We start from the raw sequence: 23,539 nt of genomic DNA on the forward strand, positions 1-23,539 counted from the left end.
CTCACCCATCGTCTGGGCTCGTGGCCTTTAAGTCTGACCCAGGAGCTCGGCACGTGTTGCAGAAAATGTGGAGGCATCTTCCTTGCACGTGGGTTCGAGAGCCCGAAGCCCCCACCCACCCGGAGGAGCTCCCAGGGGTGTCTTCTGTGTGCCCGTTCCGTGAGGAGGGCCCCGGTGAGGGGGCGGCGTGAGCCCTGGGGGTCCGTCCTCGGCACAGAGGAGCCAGGCTGGGAGCTGGAGGCACAGCATCCCAAGTAAGGTCACGTCACAGGCCACAGGTGGGTGGATCTGGGGGACATTAGCCCACCCGGTGCCGCGGCTAAAAGCGAGGCGGACGCTGAGCTGCAGATGTGGCGCTGTTGCAACAGGACAAGTGGCGGTCACAGGAGGCTGGAGAGAGGCCTCGGGCGGGCAGAGGGGACAGGAGGCGCCGAGAAGCCCAAGGTCATTGGCTCGGTCACCACCACACGCAGGGGCTCCCGCCAGGCCCCTCGCTCCCGACCCCCCTCCCCTCCGGGCCCTGCGGGAACGCACAGCACCGTTCACCGTCTAATTCGAATTCTTTCTCCAAATGCCGTGATGTGCTTTCATGGTATTTTACTCCAAGAGCAAATACTCCAGCTGGATGGCCTTCCTGTGGGAGTGGGTTCGGCTGTGAGGACGGCCGTCTGATCCCGGTGAGCGCGGGAGGGCAGAGCGGGAGGGAGGTGACAGTTAGTGAGCACTTACTGTATCCTGCGCCCTGGGCAGGCGCTCGAGGGGGGGGGAACCTCACTCACCGTCCCCACGAGCTGGGTGGAGCTGCCAGGAGCTGCGGGCCCCCAACGAGGTCCCACAAAGACGGCAGGTGGGGGCCCGGGGAGGGCCGGAGTGGGGAGGCAGAGGTGTGGTGGGGGAGCCAAGAAAGTTCTGGAGGTGGTGGTGTGATGGTTGCCCCACGGGCAAAGGTGCTCAGGCCCCTGAGCGGCACCTAAAGCTGGGCGTTTCCATGAGACGTGTAGAATAGAAATTCTAGAATTTCTCTAGAACAAGAGAAACTCGCCATCTCTGAGAGACGAGGCCCAGAGACTCACAAGGACTCACCAAACCCCACCTCGGCCCCCAGGTGTCCCCCTGCTGAGTACACCTTGACCTGGGCAGGGAGGGGGGCAGGCGGGGTGTCCACACTCAGCTCAGAGCGGCCACCCTGCTGAGACGAGGAGGGTCAAGGGGGTTGATGCCGCCTCTCCAGGCACAGAGCTACGTCAGCCGTGCATGCGTGTGTCTGTGTGCGTGTGTGTGTGTGTGTGTGTGTGCGCACACGTGGGTGCACCCAGGGCTGGAGCCGGATGGAGGCTTCTCTGGGGCCACAGTTTCCCACAGGGCGGGGAGGCCAGTACACCTGCCGGGAGTGGCTGCTGGACTCACACACCTGCGCTGGTGCCTCCTGAGCGTCCCAGCTGAGCGGTGTGCAAGCTCAGGGATGGGACACTTTCAGGGCTGGACAGGTCACCTTTCCTGCTCCCGGGCGGGGGGGGTGCAGCCAGGACACGTGGGAACCTCTAGCCTTGCCCGCCCTGCGTGACAAACTTTTTGGTAACTTTCAGACAGAATGGGAGGCTGGGGGCTGGGACACAGACCCCGAGGCAGAGGGGCACAGGTCTGCTCAGGTCAGCAGGAATTCAGCTGGTGCCCAGGTAGTGTTGACACTTAACTGCTGCTATTAACACTTTACCAAGAAAAAAAATGCCCCCTGTTGATTTCCATCTCCCGCTTTCTGGGAAGGCACATCCGCTCTGAAGTCTCAGCAGGAGGAAGTGCACTTGCTCTTTTCCAAAAGCAATGGGCTTGATTGTTTCATTTTTGTCTTTTTAGGGCCACGCACGCAGCCTATGGAGGGTCCCAGGGTAGGGGTCGAATTGGAGCTGTAGCTGCCAGCCTACACCGCAGTCACAGCAACGAGGGATCTGAGCCGCGTCTGCGACCTACACCACAGCTCACGGCAACGCCGGATCCTTAACCCACAGAGCGAGGCCAGGGACCGAACCTGTGTCTTCATGGATACTAGTCAGATTCTTTTGGTGCCGCACCACGACCGGAACGCCAATAAAGCGTTTTAATCCTGTCGCACCCATGAGGCCTCATTCTCATGATGGGCGAGGACGCCCGAGTGGGGTGCCCTGGGAGCCCCCAAGACGGTGGCAGTCTTTCCTTCCAGGGCCTGACTGTGGTGGGGGTGAGGCAGACCCTCGGGAGCGAGGTCAGGAGTGTCGGGAGCGAGGTCAGGAGTGTCAGGAGCAAGCCGTGCACAGCACGGCGACCCTGCAGCTGCCGCGTGGGGACCCGCAGACAGGGAGCTGGAAGGTGGCAGCCCTGTCTCCATGGCTCCCACCTCTGGGCAGGTCAGCAGACAGGTGACCACTCTGCGGCCAGTGTCATCCAAGCCCCCGAGCCGAGCCCGGAGCACCCGAGGTGACCATCCCCAGACAGGAACCCCGAGCCATCCCAGGGCCCATCTGCAGGCCACCTGGTCACATGGTCCCCGCCCCATCAGGAGACCGCGTCAAATTAGGGCTCGTGATCTCTGGTTCCCTAAGAGGCAGGACCTGGAGCAGGACGTCCGCCAGGCCCTGGGTCTGTGGCTTTCTCCTGTTCCCTCCTGCTTCGGACCCCGTGCGGGCCTGGGCCACCCACGCTCAGGAAGGACGTCTTTGCAGGTGTTACTGACTCTGCAGAGTCGGGAGGGTGCGGAAGGAGAGGTTAACTGAGGACCCCGTTAACTGGTGGGCTGGTCAATTTAAAGCACATCATTTGACCAATTTCAGGGGGACACGAGCACCGAGGGGGGAGAATTGCTGGAGAAACCTGGTGTTTGGTTTCCAGGAGTTCAGAAGTCCTTTAACTGTGGGCTCGAGACTTGCCAGGACTTTTTTTTTTTTTTTTTTTTGGTCTTTTTGTCTTTTCTAGGGCTACACCCACAGCATTGGGAGGCTCCCAGGCTAGGGGTCCAATCGGAGCTACAGCTGCTGGTCTACAGCACAGCCACAGCAACACAGGACCCAAGCCACGTCTGCGACCTACAACACAGCTCACGGCAACGCTGGATCCTTAACCCACGAAGCGAGGCCAGGGATCAAACCCGCAACCTCATGGTTCCCAGTCGACTGGGACGACTGCGCCACGACGGGAACTCCTTCCTTTCTTTCTTTCCCTCTTTCTTTTCTTCCTTTTCTTTCCTTCCTTCCTTCCCTTTTTTCTCTCTTTCTCCTCCTCCTCATCCTCTTAATTCACAAGAGGATCAGATGCATTTACATCAAGTCCCGATTTGAACAGAAAGACGGCAGCCTGTGTGGAGGCCCTGCCATCCAAGAAGTCGGCGTGCATATTAAATTTGAAACGTGACCCCAGGCCAGGGGCTGTGATTCTAAGCGACAATAGTCCTGGGCCCAGTGACGTCCGTGCAGTCACTTACCTGCCGTGAACACCTCCAGAGTAAATGCACAACGCTCGGGTGAAAAAGCAGCTTGGTCTGTGAGTGGCCTCGCTGGGAGATGCCTGCGTGACACACACCAGCCATGTCACATCTGCTCCACAAACAAGGAGGCGGTTCTCTCTTTGCAAAAGAATTTGATGCGAGTGAAATGGCAAGACGTTCTTATAGAGGGGTTTTCTCCTTCTTGCCTGAGTGGCAACACATTTTAGAGGCGGCTGAGGGTGTTTATCTGCCATCACGACTGGCTTGGGCTCTGGTCCGCTCCTCCAGCTGGAAGACCCACTCCTGCCCTCTCTGCCCTTCCTGGGGGTCGGCGCTTACTCTCAGCTTTGCCCCCATTCCCGCTGGGTTTGGTCTCGAAAGGAAGCCCACGCTGGCGGCTTTGTTTCCTGAGACACAAATCCAGTGGGCGTGTGAAGAGTCATGCGTGGCGAGGTGGTGAAGATTTCTCAGTACTTCTCGTGCGTGTGGTCAGCCCTCCGGCCCAGCGTTTATGGTCCGACACCCAGCCTGTAACCGTGTGGCTGCAACCGACCAAGGCCGGGACGACGTGGTGGGGCGTCTCTTGAGATGAGCGCCGGGTGGGCGCGGAGCTTGGGGCCTGCTCTGCAGAAGGGGTTCCAGGCGCTGTTCTTTATGGCAGAGCCTCCGTTACATCAGATTAACATAAAACACAAGCGCTCTTAGCTCTCTCTCTCTCTCTCTTTTTTTCAATTAATTAAATTTTTTTTTTTTTTGTCTTTTTGCTATTTCTTGGGCCGCTCCCACGGCATATGGAGGTTCCCAGGCTAGGGGTTGAATCAGAGCTGTAGCCACCGGCCTACGCCAGAGCCATAGCAACGCAGGATCCGAGCCGCGTCTGCGACCTACACCACAGCTCAGGGCAACGCCAGATCCTTAACCCGCTGAGCAAGGGCAGGGACTGAACCCGCAACCTCATGGTTCCTAGTCGGATTCGTTAACCACTGCGCCACGACGGGAACTCCTCTCTCTTTTTTTTTAATGGACTTCTTATCGCGTTAAAATTGGTCAGCATCTTCAAGGCGGGCCTAAGCTCATCTCTCTTCAATCTACGAAAAGAAGTTGGCAGCAGAGCGCGTGTCAGGGTGGTGGGGCTGTGAGGCCCGATCTGGGGATCCCGCGGCGGCAGCTGCAGCGAGCATGCAAACAGGGCCGAAGATCCGCTCTTGTGTGCGGGAAGCAGGTCCTGGGAGGACTTCTGCCTGGCAAGCCTTTGATAGGATTTCCTTTGAGGTCTCCCTCTACAGAAATAGTCAAAAGATCTCTTTTAAAAATATGCATTGGTTTCAACTGAGCATCAGCTGTAACAAGTCACTGCGCTGGATGTGTGGGTGGGGGAAGGGGCGCGCAGATGGGCAGGGGACGGTCCGGGAGAAGAAGGACCGGCCAACACAGACCCAGGGGGTCCCTGGTGGAAACGGAGGTCCCGGGGGACCCAGGGGAAGGCAGGAGGCGTCCAGCCTGGAGGGACACGGTGCTGGGCGAGAAGATGCCGGCCGCTCACCTGTTCGGGGGGGATCGTCTCCCCTCGAATCAGGCCTCGGCGGGGGCTTCAGGGGAGCTTTGTTGGCTAAACACTCGTCCTCAGAGAAGACTTCCAACCAGGCGATGCTGTGGCTTCTTTCCATCTGCTCTAATTGGCTTAATGTGTGAAATTTCACGCTGCTCCTTCCCACCCCCCGTGGACGGCTTGCGGTGGACATGAGCCCTGCGTCCGTGAGCCTGCTCGCCGCCATCGGGTCAGGGGAACACATGCCAGCGATTTAAACCAGCAGAAGGGCGTCCCCTCCCGGCTCAAGAGGCCAGGGGTTGGGATCCAGGAGCCACGGGGCCACCCCCCACCCCACCGCCGAAGCTCTGACGGGAGGGTCCCTGCAGCCTTCAGGGGTCCCGACGCCCCTGGCAACACCTCCCCAGGCTCGGCCCTCGGCCCCCAGGGCGTTTCCCCCATCCTCTGTCGGCTTAGGCCTACCGAGCAGAGCAGAGCCTTGCTCTCTCCACGGCATCTGCCGAGCCTGTGTCCAGCGGAGGCCACACGCCTGGATGCCGTGCTGATGACCTCAGCCTGTCTTTTCTGGGGACAAAACCCAAGCATTGCAAAGAGCAACTCAGGGTTTTTAACCAAGAGTCAGGAAACCTACTCGGTTGGATCACGTGACAGCCCAGGTATGTATTTCACGTCCCTTGGTCTCCTCGGGACCCACCGAGGCTCGTGTGTGGACAGCTTGGTTTTGATCCGGGACAGCAGCTTCTGCTTCCTGTTGAGGAAAAGTAACCCACTTTGCACCAACAAAGGACATTACGGCCAGGCCCCCTCCCCACCCTGCCATGACCTCTGACCTCCTAAGCCTTGCCGGGGGCTCCGGGGATGTGCCCACTGAACCAGCAGATGCCCACGAACGCTGTGTCCTCTGACGCTCGGCTAAACGCAGAGTGCTGGCAACGGCCCTTTCCGATGTTCACCTGCCTGCTCTTGAATCCAGCAGGTCGCCTGCGTGAATGCCAACCGCAAGCTTAGGTGGGCTCCGGGTCGTTCCTTACGGCCTCGAGGCGGGAGACTCGGGTTTCTCACAGGTTTGGGGCGCAGATCCAGCCTCCGGGTGGGCAGGACCCTGCAGAACCCAAGCCCAGGAAGACAGCAAGTGTGACTCCCCCGCTCGGAGGCGGAACCCACATACCTGGGATTTGATGCGACCCTCTGTTCCCACCAAGGCCCACATTGGCCTTCTCGGCGGGTTCCGAAGTCCCGTTGGTGGGCACTGCGGCGGGAGGTGGACAGGGCAGGTGCAGGCGGCCGCAGGCAGGGCGTGTGGTTGGTGCCCCCGTGGGCTGTGATGTGTTTGATTCTAGTGGTTTCCCTCTCTGCTTTCACTGTGACCTGAAAAGAAATAGGAACTGGGGGGGGGGTTGTTTTTTAAATGACGTTTCATTTGGCTTCAGTCTTTTTTTTTTTTTTCTTTCTTTTTTTTTTTTGTATTTTTGCCTTTTCTAGGGCCGCTTCCCGCAGCATATGCAGGTTCCCAGGCTAGGGGTCCAATCGGAGCTGTAGCCACCAGCCTATGCCAGAGCCACAGCAATGCGGGATCCGAGCCTTGTCTGCGACCTACACCCCAGCTGACAGCAGCACCAGATCCTTAACCCACTGAGCAAGGCCAGGGATCGAACCCGCAACCTTATGGTTCCTAGTTGGATTCGTGAACCACCGCGCCACGACGGGAACCCCCTCATTTGGCTTCAGTCTTAACCAAACCTTCAGGGTCCCGGAAGGACGGACCCTCTCTGGGTGAGGGGCTTCTTACAACCCTGCCCGGGGTCACAGGCGGAGCTCAGCGGGTCCCTCGTGGTCTAGATCGTTGGGTTTTATGACACTCACGGATCAGTGCTTCTCACTTTCGTGCTGGCTTCTGTGAGGTCTCCACCGTTCCAAGGCCCACTGAGCTGCTTGGTGTTGGAGGGACCGACTGGGGGCAGGTCTGCAAGCCTGGAAAACTCAGAAAGCCTCACGCTTTGAATTCTTGGATTTGCGCTGAGGAGGAAGGGACATGGGTCTGAGCATAATTCAGATGAGCGTGGGCTTTTCTGTAATCACATTAGCAAGTCCCATTAAGTTCCCCTGTGAATGGTACACAGTGAGGGGCCTTCAGAATATTGACTCTTCGTATTGCCGGGGCGTATACACCGCAGCGCCTGTGTCTGATTTCCAGAATCTAATTTAAAGGGGGACTTTTCTAACAACGGGACGAGAAAGCCTTCTGTGTTTGAGATGTGTGCCTCTTTTAAGGACCACAATGGCCATGGGATTGGTCAGTCCGTATTTTAAAGAAACGGAAGCTCTCTTGGCTGCACAATGAGGGTCTCAGTGCAGTCGCTGCCGAGACCTCCGTGAAGCTGGTGTCACCAGCCCGGGCAAAGCAGCCCTCCCACCCCGCAACTCCTCTTGCACACGCCTCTCTGTGGCCCCACGGAGGCCGTGGTGGGAGCCGTTGGGCCCTGGGTCCTCACCCACTGGTTCACAGCTCCAGAGCTGGGGCTTTTTTGCAAGCACCTGGGTTGGAGGGCTTTTGTGCCTGCCATTGCGTGTGTGTGAGCGTGGGTCTGGCTGCTGCTTTGCCCCCTGGGGCTGGGCCGGGACAGGGCTGTGATGCGTGATCAGGTCGGTTTGGGAGGCACTCGGGGAAGCCACAGCAGCTGCAGAGTCGCTGGTCTAACAGACCTGAAGTGAGGTCCTGTGAACGGCGTGGGTCTGGGGCACTGACTGCCCTGCGGGGAGGGCTCAGCCGCTGATGCCAGCCTCTGCCTGCAGATGGTGTGGGAGAGTGGCTGCGCCGTCATTGTCATGCTGACCTCCCTCTCCGAGAACGGCGTCGGGCAGTGCTACCACTACTGGCCGGATGAAGGCGCCAACCTCTACCACGTCTATGAGGTACATCCCTGAGGTGCCCTCTGGGGGCCGCGGGCTTGGGGGCCGTGGCTTTGGTGGCTGTGGGCCATGACCAGTGTGGGCTCTGGGGCTGTGGGCTCAGGGACTGTGGGTCATGGGCTTGAGACCAGAGCAGGTGCGGGTGGGCCTGCCCTGAGCAGGTGCAGCCGCTGCCCCTTCAAGCTGCACTGTGCTGTGGGTCCCCTTAGCAGGGGTCCCCCAGACCCATGGTCAGCAGACCCCCGGCCCCCTGCAGACCCTGTGCCACGGGGACTCTGGCAGAAACAGTTTTCATGTTTCACATGTTCTGCATCCAAATTTGGACAGAAGGGACCCCCAACATGAGCTCCCTGGGTGGTCTCGTGAGCCTAGCTCTGGATAACGGGGCTCTAATGGGTCCAGTTTCAGGACGAAGGCCCTGATGACCCTGGCTCTTCGCTACCTGCCTGTACCCCAGCTCCCACCGCCCCTGGGGCCTGTCCGCAGGGTTGGCCTTCTTATCTGGGGTCACCTGCTGACACGTTCATTTCTCTGGCCTGACTCTTGCCCATTGAGACGGAATGAAATAAACGTGAGCCATCCAAGGGGTGCCAGGGTGTGCTCTTGGGCCTGTCGTGCATGAAAATGAGTCGCAGCGCCCAAGTGCCACAGCAGGACCACGTGAGACCACGGAGACTGACCCTGAGTCGGCCGTGGCCTTGGGGCCCTGCCTGGGCTTTCCCGGCTCAGGGCCCCTTTGGGTGTCCTTTCTGAGGCAGGCGGTGCCTCTCTGATGCAATTCCCGGGGGAGTGGAACCCCCGGGGGGGCTTCTGCTCAAACGTATCCGTTTTCCCTGGGGATTTTCTTGAAGGTTCACATGGCTCAAAAAAGACCCCAACGGGAGTCATTCGGGTTCGAACACGTTTGTTTTCACCTGGTTGGACTGTTCGGCCCCCAGGTGACATAAAGCACCTGCCCAAAGGGGTCTCTGCGTTAAACCCCCTGAAGATGGGCGGGGTGGTCGGAGGGCCTCCCGCCACGCGCCCTCCGCGCCCCGTGGTTCCCCCCCCATCCCGCTCTGCAGAGGGGCCGGCGCCGGCCCAGCCGGTCCCCAGCCGACCCCTGTTCCCGCCCCGGCCGCTGTCTCCCCGCCCAGGTGAATCTGGTCTCTGAGCACATCTGGTGCGAGGACTTCCTCGTGCGGAGCTTCTACCTGAAGAACCTGCAGACCAGCGAGACGCGCACCGTGACCCAGTTCCACTTCCTGAGCTGGTATGACCAGGGCGTGCCTTCCTCCGCGAGGTCCCTCCTGGATTTCCGCAGGTAAAACCCGCAGCCCGCCGCCCACCCGCAGGGGCCGCGGTCAGGGTGTGGATGCACAGAGAGGGAGGGCGGTTTCTCGGCAGGTTCCCGTGTCCAGGGGGGGCGCGTGCCCTAAGGCGCAGCCTCTCTCTTCTGCGTGCCTCTTGCAGATACTTTGTGTTTTGTTCGGGGGGGCGCAGGGAGGGGGCATGACGTTTGCTCACATGTGCAGGGCAGGGCTGTTCTGGCTCAGAGGTGTTCAGATGTGAGTGGGAAACGGGCGTCTTAGAAGCCCGGGAACGTGCTCATGCGTCTTCAGTGGTACAGGAGCCCGGCGTGTGTATTTCGTGGATATGGAGCAATAAAACCCGGGTTTCCTGTGGCGACTACTCTGGTTAGATGCGGCCAAGAAACTCAGGCCCGGAGTCGGAGATGAGTCCCTGCACGTGTCTGTGTGCTGGCAGTGCCGTTTTGAAGCTGACCCCTTACAAACATCGAGTCTTTGGTTCACACGCTAGTTGGCGAGGCACCTGCGGGGCTGGCTTGTTTTAAAGTGTATTTATTGAACTGGTGGAATGAACGCTAGGAAGATAGTGGCAATGCAAAAAGAAAAGCAGGAGTGAAGACAAGCATTGGGCATCCGATTCGGTGATACCCGTTCGTCAGCATTGGCTGCTTAATGGCAGCAAATGAATAAACCACTTCCGAGAGAGCAAAGCTGTTGAAGGGCCCCCGTAACCAGGTTCTGAACATTAGAGAGCCTCCCTCCGGGCAGCTGATCGGGAACCCACCGAGTACAGAAAACAAATAATCAGAACAAGGAACCGGGGACTAAAGGCAACATGCCCTTCAGACCACTTTAAAATCCCGTGAGCTGGAGGTCCCGTCGTGGCGCAGCGGAAACGAATCCGACTAGGAACCGTGAGGTTGCAGGTTCAATCCCTGGCCTCACTCAGTGGGTTAAGGGTCCGGTGTTGCCATGAGCTGTGGCGTAGGTCACAGACGCGGCTCGGATCCTGCATGGCTGTGTCTGTGGTATAGGCCAGCGGCTGCAGCTCCACATGGACCCTTAGCCTGGGAACCTCCATATGCCGTGGGTGTGGCCCTAAAAAGACAACAAATAATATTAATAATAATTGCACGTGCTCGTAAAGTGATTTCCACCAGAACAGGTTGCAGGTACCTAACTCGAGTGTCTCCAGGAAGGTGGGGCGGGGGCACATGTCGGGTGTCCTGGGTGTGCGTGCGACAGATCCTGAAGGTGATTCTGATGCTATTTCTTTTGCCTTTTAGTCTACTTTGAAAAACACCCCGATTCATTAGAGTCGATCTTTATATCCAGTAGCCCGTGAAAGCACGCCAGCCGAGACGTGCACACACGGGCACACCCATCCTGCACGCGCACACGCACACACACCCTGAAGGCAGGGGCGCTGGCGGGCAGAGTCCTGGCCGCACCTGAAAAGTCCCTCCCAGCCTGTCCCTTGCCTGGGCCTCTGTCACATTTCTCTATACAAATTCACGTCTGCAAACCTCACCTGGGGCACATTCCCGAGAGAGCCTCCTCGGACAATTGTCATTATCGGGAACACGTCGTAGCGACAGGCGGCCGTCCCCTCCTGCCCAGCTCTACGCTCACGGGGCGCGTGGGCGCATCTATGCCTGTGGGCTCGCCCCCCACCCTCATATCCATATATGGGGCTGGGCAGTGTCCCTCCCCCCGGGTCTAGGAGACAGTAGGTGAAAAGGAAGACGAGCCCCCAGACCCGCCGGGAGCATCTCACTAGAGACAGAGCTTTCCTGCCCCGTTGGCAGCTGAGGTTGCTCCCCCGTGTTCCCTGGGCCGTGGCCACGATCCTTGCTCCGAGCAGACGCAGCCTGCTTCTTTGTGATTTTCTGTGTCGCGTGGTACCCAGGTGTCCGCCGTCGGAAGGAGAGATGCTTCTGAAGACACTGGTCACTCGGGGCCGCGGGGCCGCGGGGCCTGCCCTGCACAATAGACCAGCATCCATTCCCGCCCCGGCCCAGCGTGTGCGTCAGAGCCCAGGATGTGTAATTAAATATTTCTGGCGCCCAGAGGGAGTGCATTTACACTTTAAAGAGAAACTGCGAAGCTAAGAGATAATGAGCATCACATGTGAGGCTTTGCTTTCGAAGCGCTCTCGCCATCGCTCCATTCCTCTCTCACGTCTCTCTTTGCAATGACATTCGCCAGCGCTGCTCCCGGTAAAATGGACAAACCCTTACTTTGCCAGCTAATTAGCGGTGGCCAGTGTCATTTTTGTGATGTTGCAGCTAGTAATATGAGCCCAGTTGCATAGTCACAAAAGTGATCATTGGAAACTGTGACTGTGCTGCAGGGACAGTGGGGGAAGCCCCTTTCTGAGCCTCTCACGACCTCTGACCTTTGCTGGCTGGCAGGTGCATGGCGGCTCCTCCTCACTCCATGACCCGTGGGTTGGTTTGTATCACTAATCCTTCCTTCTCAGGGGCTCTTCCAGCCGAAGTCCAGGCGACACCCGTTTGGCTCAGTGTTGGCGGCCTCTTGCTTACAGATGGTTGGTTCTAGGCACGTAACGCCAGACGGCCGTGCACGGCTCACCTTCGCCAGTGACCCGCGTCTGTCTTGGGTCGACCAGCCAGACACCTGCTTCTGTGGACCTCGGGAGGCGTCTGCTTTTCTTCCTTCTGGTGTTTCACGTTGCGACAATACACACCCTGGTTCCCTCTACATAAAATGCGAAACCATGCGGCAGGCTGCCTTTCGGCTCCCCAGCTCCTGGACTGGGGCTGTCTGTGAAAAGGTTTAGCACAGGGCGGGGCTGGCTTGGGTGTTAAAATTGCAGTGAAACCGTCCCAGGTCCAGGAGTTCCCATCGTGGCGAAGCGGAAACAAATCCGACTAGGAACCACGAGGTTGCAGGTTCAATCCCTGCCCTTGCTCAGGGGGTTAAGGATCCGGCGTGGCCGTGAGCTGCGGTGTAGGTTGCAGGCGCGGCTCGGATCCCGAGTTGCTGTGGCTCTGGTGTAGGCCGGTGGCTACAGCTCCAATGAGACACCTCGCCTGGGAACCTCCATAGGCTGCAGGTGCGGCCCTAAAAAAAAGGACAAAAGCAAAACAAAACAAAATAAAACCAAAATACCAAATCAAAAGCTTCCCAGGTCCTGCCGAGGCAACCAGCCACAACACGCTGGAGAAAATAACATTGGAAATGGATCCTAAGGTAGAGGCAGGAATTGCAGGAATGAGAAGCAAGTCGCAGCCAAAGCAGCCAGGAATTCGCTTTTTTTTAACAGCATCTCTCAGCAAGGGAGGGTTTTCTTGTGGAACAGGGCTGGTCTGCGGACTCCCTGTCTTGTTGCTGCCCCAAAGCAGCCCAGTTTAAAGAAGGGAATTGGGTGGTCATGTAACTTTTCTTTCTTAATGAACCTTTTTTGTGTTGGTCCCATCAGAAGAAAAGTGAGCAAAACGTGGTGATTGACCCAAAGTTGAGTTGAGTCTGTAGGAATACAGACGGCCCTGTCAGGAAGGAGCTAGAACAAAACGATGGGGGGCAGAGCTGGGGTGGTGCCTGCCTGGAACCCCAAGGACTGAGGAATGCCCGGGAGGGTGCCCTGCCTGAAGATGCACAGCTGGTAAAGCAGAGCCAGCCCAGCTCTGGTCTGTTGGGGGAGCTTGCCCCGTCCTGCACTCGCATGCACACACACACAGCTGTTCACACACGCCTGGATACACACATGCACACACACACCATGTTCACACATGCCTGGGTACACACGTGTACACACACACACCTGGATACACACATGTACACACACATACACACAGCGTGTTCACGCACGCCTGGATACAGACATGTCTGCACACACAGCGTGTTCACGCACACCTGGATACAGACATGTCCACACACACACACACAGCGTGTTCACGCACGCCTGGATACAGACATGTCTGCACACACACACACACACACAGCGTGCTCATGCATGCCTGGATACACATGTACACACACACACACACACACACACGGCGTGTTCACGCACACCTGAATACAGACATGTCTGCCTGCACACACACAGCCTCTGCTGAGCTGTGGGCTCCCGTGGCTCACACTTGAGGCACGTCCTTAGGGTCTGGCATCTATTTTGTCGGAGCTGAAGCTCACGTTGCCTTGACAACCTGAGCCCAGAACGGGAGGTTTTAGAAGGAGGAGGCGTGTGCATCTATTTTCCAATCTGTTTTATTCCCAAGGGGCCGAGAAGGTTCGGGGCCTCCCGGCACAGACGTGCCCTTGACTCTAATCAGCTCCCATTTCCTCCGCCACCTCCGCTACAGTTAACGCTGGGGTGCAGGCCGACGCAAGGAGAGGCCCCAGCAGAAACCACGACGTGGCCGGGGCCGCAGCCCGTTACACCCGGGTCTGGGTCTCGCTCCCAGACGCTGCAGCCCCAGGGCACAGGCGGCTCTGCCCGCACCCTCCCCGGCTCCACGGCCGGCTCCTCTGCCCTCGTGGTCTTCGGGGAGGCGGCTCCCTTGAGAAGCATCTCCCATCCTCGGATGTGCCCATTGCTTCATGCCACCCCACACCCTCTTAGGGTTTGGGAGCAGAAAAAACGCTGGTGGAACTTCCACTTCCAGCTGCCTCTTGCCGTGAGAGCAGCCCAACCTCTGCCAAGAAGGGTGATCTTTTTCCCACGTCCGGCCTGACAAACCAGATTTCTTTCCACTGTCACTCTTTTTTAATTTTTCCTTCCTGACTTACGTCGTAGAAATACACGCGGCACATCTTGGAGCACAGCCCTGCCCACATTTTTCCTTCCAATTAACCAGAATTCAGTCTTTGATTTTCTTTCTTTAGAAATATTTTAGCGAGAATTTCGATAGACTTTATAAACATGCTTACTCGCTTCCCGGAACTACAAACAATTTCCAGCTCACACCGTGAATTTTAAATCCGGGCTCTGTTTTGCTTTCGGACTTGGTTACAAAGTCTTAATCTCTGCTTCGTTCATTTTCATAAATCCTGGTCTCACATCTGCACAACCAGCGGTGTGAAACGTAATCAAATTGACAATAACGGAGGGACTTGCCCCGGCCGTACCTGAGGTTTCTCTGTAACGTAGCTGTCCCTGCAAAACCGACAGATGTGGAGAGGCCTCTGAGATGCTGTTTGGAGACTCCGTGGTGCCACTGCATCCCAGGGGGGTGCCTAGGCTGTAAGAAATTTGGAGGGTAAATTGCAAAACTCAGAAATTACAGTGGAGAATCTAGACCTATCGCTGGAGCAACAAGAGGAACAGGAGGGGAGCGGGGAGAAAGGGGGGGCCAGAGATCACACTTGTAAAGGGAAAAAGAAAATCGTGGGAAAGGAAGCGTGGTTTTCCGAGTTCTGTTTCACGATTGACTGTTGCAAAGGGAAATAAATCTTCGGAAGTGTGTAACTTTGATTTTCTTTGTCGAAACAGGCTCCTGCAGAATGTCAAGGAGGGGGCCTATTTGCTTTGGTTTATGAGTTGTTTGGGGTGACAGCGGCAGGAGTCGGGGAGCATAACCATAACATCTGTGTCTCTCTCTGTTTCAGAAAAGTAAACAAGTGCTACAGGGGCCGTTCTTGTCCGATAATTGTCCATTGCAGGCAAGTACAGCTTTCACCCTGGATTCCCCACCTCACAAGTAGATCCTGGATTGAGACTCGGTCCCCACCTCAAAAGCAGATCCTGGTAACCCTGGGAGCTGAACTTCCTAATTGCCTTATAACTCATCCAACTGGTACTTCTAAAGGAACCCAAGAATCTTTTTTTTCTTCTTCTTCTTTTTAGGGCCGCACCTGTGGCACATGGTAGTTCCCAGGCTAGGGGTCGAATCGGAGCTGTAGCTGCCGGCCTACGCCACAGTCACAGCAACGCAGGATCCGAGCCACATCTGCAACCTACACCAAGTTCACGGCCACACCGGATCCTTAACCCACTGAGCAAGGGCAGGGATCGAACTCGCCACCTCATGGTTCCTGGTCAGATTCATTTCCGCTGTGCCATGATGGGAAGTCCAAAACCAAGGATCTTAACTACTTTTTCTTCGAGCCTCACCGGGCTCCGAGACAGCACGCCAAACGTGAGGCATGGTCTCGGCTCCAGCGCGCTTGGCAGACGCTTGGGACCCTGTGTCGAGGCTGACGGACACTTGGGGCCGGGCGAGAATCCAAAGGCTTGTGCCCCCAAGGCGTACACCACCAGGAAGAATAGACCCACCCCAGGAAACCTCCCTCTGCGGACGGGCTCTGCCCCAGGCTTCACACTCGCTGTTTTGGTGAAGAAACATCTCCATCTTCCAGAACTGCTGGACGGAACAACGTTCCTTTCTGCCTGGGGTTGAAAGGAAACAGGACTGCCAAGAACCTGAGAGCAGCAAGTGTGTCCATTCAGTCAAGCAGTGTGTGCGTGTGTCTGGGGATGTGGGTGTCTGAGCGGGTGTGGGTGTGAATGCACCTGCGTGTGTCCTGTGTGTGCATACAGCCATGTGTGTGTGTGTGTGTGTGTGTGTGTCTCTTGTGTGTCGTGGGGGGGGGGCTGTCGTGTGTGTCGTGTGTCTGTTGTGTGTCTGTCGTGTGTGTCCTGTGTGTGTCATGTGTGTCGTGTGCATGGGTCATGTGTGTCGTGTGTGTGTGTGTGTGTGTGTGTCTCGTGTGTCGTGGGGGGGGTGTCGTGGAGGGGGTGTCGTGTGTCTGTTGTGTGTCTGTTGTGTGTGTCCTGTGTGTGTGTCGTGTGTGTCGTGTGCATGGGTCATGTGTCTCGGGTGTGTGTGTGTCGGATGTGTGTTTCGGTCTGAGGAAGACAAGAACAGAGCGTGGGTCGCACCCTCGGAAGTGGGCTCACACACCTCGTGCCACAAGCGGAGCCCGAGCAGCGCCCGTGGGCCGTCGGGTCTGGGAGGCACCGCGGGGCCGGAGGAGGGAGGGAGACCCTGCAGCGACCCGACGGTGAGGGGCGGCCAAGCACAACGTGCCCGGGTCCTTGCCTCTGCGGCGCCGGTGGCCGGGAGCGCGGTGCGGAAAGGCTCCCTTTGCAGCCCGGGCTCTTTCAACCACTTGTCGAGGCCGAGCTCGATGACTCTTGACGGTGCAGAGACGCCCCGCAGGCCCAGCGAGTTTCCCGGCTGGCCGGCCGGCCTTCGGGTCAGAAACTGAAGGCACACTCGTGTGGCCACAGCTCCTGGAGTCCAGAAGATGGAAATGTGTTTTGTCCTTAAGTCGGTTGGTTTTGCCGGGAGTATAAATGCCAAAACCCCCCACGACCCTCAAGCCGCTGGTGGGCACGAGGGAAGCCCTGCTTGACCTGAGGGATGCCACATGCCAGGGCCTCTCTCCGCCCAGAAAAGGCTCTTGCTTTTTTTTCATTTGCCAATGTTGAGCCACGATGCAAAACATTTTCAAACCTCAGGTCCAGATGGTAAATATTCCCGTTAGAGCTGGGGGACGAGGAAGAGAGGAAAGAACCCTCGGATTAACAGGGGGCATGTGGGCCCAGCTTCAGAGAGGAAGGGACCGGCCGGCCCCCCCAGGAGCATGGACGCGCCTGAGACCTGCGTCCGGCCCTCGTCTTCCATCCTGCATCCTGCGCAGCTCCCAGCCGGCCTCTTACAGATCCTTTGAATACAAATGCCATCACCTCTGACACTGCCAGGCATCTCTTTATTTCTTTTTTCTTTTTCTTTTTTTTTTTTTTCCTGACAAAATTTGCCACATCTTTGACCAAAGAGGGGAGAAAAAAGGAAGAATGGAACAAATCGACACAGCACAAGAGCGAATCCCCTCCCAGCTCTGGGCTGAGAGCTGAGCTGAGGGCGCTCCGACGCTTCCTCCCCCTCCCCTCCCCACTCCCCCCTCCTCTCCCCTCCCCTCCCCTTCCCGTCCTCCCCCCCCCACCCCGCCCCGGTCCCCCTCGTCCCGCTCTCTCCCCTCCTCTCCTGTGCCCCGCCCTCCTCCCCTCTGGGGGCCCCCCCTCGAGCCCAAGGGAAGATGTTGGGGCGTGGGGGACAGCAGGGCCCAGCGCCTCTCATCTCTCTCCCTCTGTTGACAGTGACGGCGCCGGCAGGAGTGGCACCTATGTCCTGATCGACATGGTTCTCAATAAGATGGCCAAAGGTAAGGCTCCGAGCGAGTGGCTTTGTTGTGGCGCAAAGGTGTTGCCATGGCAACCTGGGTGCACTCGGCACAAAAAGCCTTGGGGAGAATTAGCCTGTTGTCCCTTTCCTGAGTCGGAGGAACGCCGTTTGCAGCAAGCATGCTCATTTCTGAGGGTCCTCCTTTGTCGCCACCTCCGCCCAGGGTCACACACTGGGCTGGACGCACAGTAGGTGCTGGGGAAAGGCTGGCGGAGACGTCACGTGTTAACATCCCGAGTCGGGAGAAGGCAGCCTGGACGGTCCAGGGCCGCAGCCGCTCAGAGCATCCTTCGGCACCTCCACCCTGCTCTTTAAACGACAATGGCAAAATGTAGGTTTTGTCTCGCAGCCACCTGAAATCCCGGGTCTTGATTGTCCCGAAAAGGGGTCACCTTTGTCACATCTGTCTGGCCCATGCGTCGCTCTCCATGGTCCTGGGCCTTTTGCCTGGGCTTGGAGCGCTGTGTGGGGGCGAAGTTTAACCCGTGAGAGCGCAGGGGCTGAGCCCAGCCGGCCCCTCTCGGAGTGTGGCCGCAGAGGGAACCGGGAGCCGGGAGCCCTCCCTTCCGGTGGGAGAGGATCCCCCCCGGCCCCGGGCCTGCCTGTGGGAGAACCACCTGCTGTTCAGCACAGACCCCGGATCCTGCTGGTCCCTAAACCGACCTGTTCTTGGGGTGCCTGTCAGCCTCCCAGGGGACTTGGGAGGGAAACGCTGGGAAGGGTGACACCTTCGGTCCCCCTCCCACCTGTGAAAACATCGTCCACTCCACATCGGTTTGCGCACACGCGCACATGCACACGCACACACACACACGCGTGTTCTTAGCTAGGGTACGCTCCCCCCGGAACCCCCACACCTCATCCTTCGCCAGGCAGTAAGAGCAGATGCTGATTATAGAAATGCTACGCCAATGCCAGCCTCTTTGAAGTAAGCATTTTTCTTACTCCATTTTCTCCTCATTAAAAAAAAAAGGAAATTGGAACACGTCTTTAGCCCAAGGATGTAGATGCGTGAAGATAAAAATAATTGCCCCGTATTACTCGTCTGGACTAGAGCTTGAGCACGTGGCCAGCCCTACAGCTGGTCCCCAGAGGACTAGCTGGGGTCCAGAGCTGGCCCTCTGGGCGCTGCAGAGGCTCCCTGCTGGTGGCTGGGGACAATGAAGCCAGGCTCGCACCACAGAGACCATTCTATGCCCCTGAAGTAGCCTGGTGCTCGCGTTGTGCAAACAAAGAAACAACTGAAGCAAAATGCAAAGCCTTCAATGCTGCTTTCATAACGCGTTTTGATCTTTGAGCAACAAACCTAACTTTTTTAGTTGAAGCATCCTTTGTTCCCTGCTAGTGCCGCTGTGTCGCCACACCTACGTCTGTCTCCTCATTTGCAAAGTGCGTGGCCGCAGGCTGGAGCCCTTCGTGGAAAGTGTATTTCTCCCCTGGCCATTGCCCTCCCTCTCTGCTGTCACGCACACTGCTTCTGTTCTCTTAAACCAAGAGATACACATTGTCTCACGTTGGAGGTGACGCCTCTGTGAGCCCCGTGACCCGCCAGCCTGCTGGGTACCCGGTGTGCAGAGCCTGGCTTGGCCAAAGGAAAGGAGCCCACAGCAGGGCGGGCATCACTGCCTTCTCGGTATTTGGGGGGGCCCGGGGTCCACTCGCCATGTGCAGCACCTGGCTGAGGGGTGGTGCAGGTCTGCTCCGGGAGAAGCGGGAAGCGCCAACGCTCCAGGCAGGCCCGACCCCCCAGCCCCCGCCCCGTGGTGCCTGCATCACGTCTGCTTCCCCAACAATGCAAGCCCAGCCGGGTGGAACCAGCCAGGGAGCGGGGAGGGCTGGGGTGGGGGGGTCTCCATCCTTTCCTGAGATTGGTCACCCCTCCTCTGTTCCTGACCTGCTCCCCTCTGCCCGGGGGGTCTGCTGTGTGAAAGCCCCTGACCTGGGGCCCCGGGCCGTGGTCTCGGGGGAGATCAAAGGGCGGGGGGGCCCTCCGCCGGCGAGGTGGGCCTTTCCCAGGCCACCCCAGCAAGCAGCCGCTGGGGTTTTGTTCTGACCCAGGCTGGCGGGGCCCGAGTGGCCGAGGCCGCCTTTGTCTGGCCTGAGAAGCTGGAGGCCCCGCGTTCATCAAGTGATCAAAGGCCTGGACACGAAACCTTTCTTCCCGCTTCCTTTTCTTAAAAGGAATGAATTGCAGGAGGACCAAAGAATGCCTCCCCAAAGCATCCTGCTCGCCGGCCCCAGATCGGCCCCTCGGCCGGGAGGCCAGCCCAGAGCACTCAGCCGGCCTGCTGCGGCCTCAGCCTGGCCCTCGGCCTTTCACGGGGGCTTTCGGGGATTAAGGCCTGCAGGGGTATCTGGAGCCTTTGAGAGGAAACGGGGACTAATTCACGTCCTTTCTGCGCTGTCTGGCTGTTAGCCCGCAGACGACGATGCAGTTTGCAATCTGAGGGGGGGGGCGCTGCTCTGCACGGGTTTTGTGGCGGGAAAATCAGTGTCATCCTGTAAAATGCTTCTGCACATTTTTCCTGCGGCTGTGAACGCATTTCTGACGCGTTGTGAACATTTGGATCAGAATCCGTGTTTTGGGAGCTGATTTCTCGCACTGAGGGGCTTGGCTCGAACGCAGCAACACTGCTCTTGCAGCTGAGATTTTTTTTTTATGCTTTTATATTTTTGTCCATGAGGTCTCTCTGCTCAGGGATTCCCACATTGTCTCACAACCTGTGAAAGGACTGCAGAGGCCGATGGTGGGGTCCCCAACGGTCACATCTGCTGGGTTCCCCACCCCTGGGGGGCGGGGTGGCCTCGCTGGCTGGCCAGGTGTCACTCACCCAGAGACCACAGCAGAAACCACACTTCGAGGAAGCTGGGCATCCCCAGGCCCTGACTCTCCGGGGAGGCCCCTTCCTTTTGTTTGGCAGGAGCCACAGGAGCGGGCTTTTTCTCTCTGTGCTCACGGATCCCGGCCAGCAGGTTGCCAGGAGAGGCCTTCAAAGCGAAGGTGGCTGAGAGGTCATTCCCAAGTGACCTCGGCATGGGAGCGTGGCCAGCTGACCCGTTTCCATCCTCAGCGGCCGACCTGTTTCACTGTCCGCCCCTCGCCCAGGGACGCCAGCAAGCGTCTCTCCTCCAGAGGGAGGTGGCAGTGTCACCCTCTCTCCTGTCCCCGGGAACCTGAGTCCTCTGGGACCGCACCTGAGTGGACCTGCACAGGGTTTGTCCTTCGATGTCTGACTCCGGTCGCCCGGCATCGCGTCCTCAAGGCCGATCCACGTGGCAGGTGCCAGCTGCTCCCCCTCACGGAGGCTGACGCGCCGTCCCACGGGCAGACCCCAGGTTCCTTGTCCATCCTGCATCGTGACCGCTGTCAGCTGCTGAAACAATGCGCTGCGATCAGGGGTGTGCGACTCTCTTGGGAGTTTCTGCTTCTGGTTCTTTGGGGTTGTGCGCCCAGAGTGGATCGGCTGGAGGGCAGGGTGGTTTGTGTTTAAATTTTTGAGGAACCTCCCTAGTGTTTTGCAGGGTGGTTGCACCTTTCCACGTTCACACCAGCATTGCAGCGGGGCTTCAGCTTCTCCACAATCCCGCTCCACGTGCGTTATTTCCTGGGGTTTGAAAGCTGCTGTCCCCGTGGCTGTGAAGCAGCATCTCCCTGGGGGTTTTATTTGCATTTTCCTAAAGCCTAAAGGGGAGGCCTGCTCGTATTTGTTGACCCTTTGGATGTGTCCTTTGGTGAAATGTCTGTTCAAGTGCTTTGCCCATGTTTAATTGAGGGTTTTTGGTAGGAGTTCTTTCTATCCCCTGACTATGAAACACCTATCAGACGGTGCTTTGCCGATATTTTCTCCTGTTCTGGGAGAAATAACATTTCGTGGCTCGTTGAACTTTTAAAACCCAGCACCCCTCCCCCAGCTGCGCTGGTCACGACAGCAGCCGCTGGTCCCATGTGGCGACTTAGGTGAGTTAAGAGGGCCCAGTGGCCGCCAAACAGGACGTGCAGAGGTCCCGTCCGTTGCAGGAGGCCCCACTGGGTGGCTCTGCTCCTGGGAACAGGTGACAGTGGCCGTCCACAGGGGTCCACACCTTCGTCTCCGTCTCTCTGGGCCCAGCCCGCACGTCTCGCTCTGTCTTCCCGCGACGGCCCCTGGACGGGTCTGGGTCCTCGGCTCTGAGCCCCGTCTCTTCTGCACCTGGAGGGCAGGGGGATGTGGGGACATGCCGCCAGCAACGCAGCCCCTCTCTCAGGGCCACGCCACTCCTGTCCTACAGGACCCAGGACTCAGCTGAGCCTGGATCACCCCTTCCGCCTCTCACGGGTCCTGCTGTCCCTTGGGGCCACCGCCACAGAATCCTTCCTCCTCTGGCAGATGCTGGGCTAAACCCTGGAGGTGCCATTTCAACCTGGTATTTACTGAACGCCTGGAACCGCGGCCAGCGAGACAGGAACAGACCCCGGCCCCCGCAATTTATACCCGTGCAGCAGGAAATGTGGGGCAGTGAGTGCCAAGGAGGCCCCGGGGTGCAGGCCCTGGGTGCCTCGCTGCCATCTGTCCCAGAGCCAGTTACAGAGCTTAGGCCATTCCTCACAGCGCCAAGGGGACGGATGCTGACTGGTGGCTGAGGAAGCAGATCCCAGAGGTGTGGCAAAGGCGTCCAGCCAGCCGGGCCAAGGCAGAGCCCAGAGCTCAGAGGGCAGCGCCCAGAGGCACGACAGCCCGCAAGGTGCAGGGCAGCTCTCTTAGGGCCCCGGTGGAACCTGTACCTGGGAGAAGCCACGGAGGCCAGGTGGCGGGGACCAGTCTGGAGCCGCTGGGAGGAGAACGTCCAGCAGGTCCGGGCGGGATGGACTTGGTGCTGCTGGACGAGAGGGCCAGAGGGGCGGCACTGGCTCTTCCACGGACAAGAGGGAGCGGGGGAGGCAGCCTGCAGAGACCAGGGGCCCTGGAGCGACAGACCTGAAGATCCAGCAGGAGGGGCTCTCCAGTGACACCCTGTGGGGGGGGGGGTTGATGCCTTGACCTCAGGGGGTGATGCCTTGACTGGGGAGGCGACGCCTTGTCCTTGGGGTGATGCCTTGTCCTCAGGGGGTGATGCCTTGTCCTGGGGGGTGAAGCCTTGTCCTCGGGGTGGAGGGTTGATGCCTTGTCCTCAGCTCGCACAGGTTTCAGCTGAAAAGAGGGTCCAGACAGGGGACAGGGGGTCTTTCAGTTGCGGAAATTGTGTCCCATCAGGCAACAGGGGGATATTTCTTCCCTTGTCTGTTTACTGGGCAGTCGAAGCTGAGACGCCCGGGGGGCCGGGGGCAGCTCTGCTGGGGGGCCCGGGCCCAGGTGACACCAAAGACAGGATAGGCTAATGGCGAGAAGCAAGACAAGGGGGACCACGGTCCCCGGAAAACACCCCAGGTACATGTTACCAGGCCTCTCTGAGCCACACAGCAGCCGCGGCCTGCAGCCGCCCCCAAGGCAGCCCCCATCCTCAGGTCACCCCGAGCGCCGGCAGGTCCCCCAACTCTCCCACCTGCCGACAGGTCGTCGGTCCCTCCCGTGAGCGCTTCCTTCTCCTGACCGGCGGCAGCTCACTCGTCCCCAGGCCCAGGCTGACCTCTCCCATCCCATGGGCAGGGTCACATCTGGCCCTCTGGCCCCTGGCTCACCGGCCCTGCCACATGGCCATGGAGGCGTTGATGCAGCTGCGGGGTCCCCAGTGTCCTTTAGCAGAGCCAGCTGCCCCGCGGGGGCCTTGCTCCTGTGCTCCCAGCCATCGCCCCAGCCCCACGCACCCCTCTCCCCTGGACCCCGGAGGCGCAAGAAGACCCCGGGCCCTTTCAGCAGCAGCTCACGCCCCGACCGTGAGACCGCATCCCTGCTCCTGCCAAGGACCCCCGGCTCCCCCCAGCACAGGGGGTCCCCGAGCACAGCCCCCCTGCTGGCTTGGCAGAGGAGGCTCAAACACTGTGTTAAGTAGGATTCCGAGGCCCATGCTCTGCTGGAACGGCCGTGTTTTCTGCGTGGGCAAAATGTCAAGGACCCCTCCTCTGTCCTTTGCGTTGGGGACCCTCCGGGTCAGTCAGGCCACAGGCACATGTACTTGTGCTGGAACATTCTGTGGCGAGCGCGGACTGTCCATGCTGTTCCCACGACCTCTTGGTGCCCTCCTGAGGCCTCTGGACCCCTGCCCCTCC

At 58.7% G+C, this 23,539-nt stretch overlaps 1 protein-coding gene and 1 non-coding gene across 5 annotated transcripts in view; both read left to right on the forward strand.

The window, feature by feature from the left end:
• Positions 1–23,539, forward strand: part of PTPRN2 (protein tyrosine phosphatase receptor type N2) — a 669,120-nt gene that overhangs the window by 629,735 nt on the left and 15,846 nt on the right. For all 4 annotated transcript variants that reach the window (XM_021079161.2, XM_085005040.1, XM_085005039.1 and 1 more), the window contains 4 exons: positions 7,797–7,916; positions 9,050–9,216; positions 14,777–14,830; positions 17,271–17,335. In XM_021079161.2, coding sequence (XP_020934820.2) covers positions 7,797–7,916; positions 9,050–9,216; positions 14,777–14,830; positions 17,271–17,335 — 406 coding nt within the window. The remainder of the gene's footprint in view (positions 1–7,796; positions 7,917–9,049; positions 9,217–14,776; positions 14,831–17,270; positions 17,336–23,539) is intronic.
• Positions 11,457–11,543, forward strand: MIR153 (microRNA mir-153). The gene has a single exon (NR_162153.1). It is a non-coding gene; the product is annotated as a microRNA mir-153 (primary transcript).

This window comes from Sus scrofa, chromosome 18 (genome assembly GCF_054392235.1).
Source record: "Sus scrofa isolate SSC_HxYL_T2T_F1_AM1 chromosome 18, Sscrofa_HxYL_maternal_Yorkshire_Landrace_v2.0, whole genome shotgun sequence".
Classification (NCBI taxonomy): Eukaryota; Metazoa; Chordata; class Mammalia; order Artiodactyla; family Suidae; genus Sus; species Sus scrofa.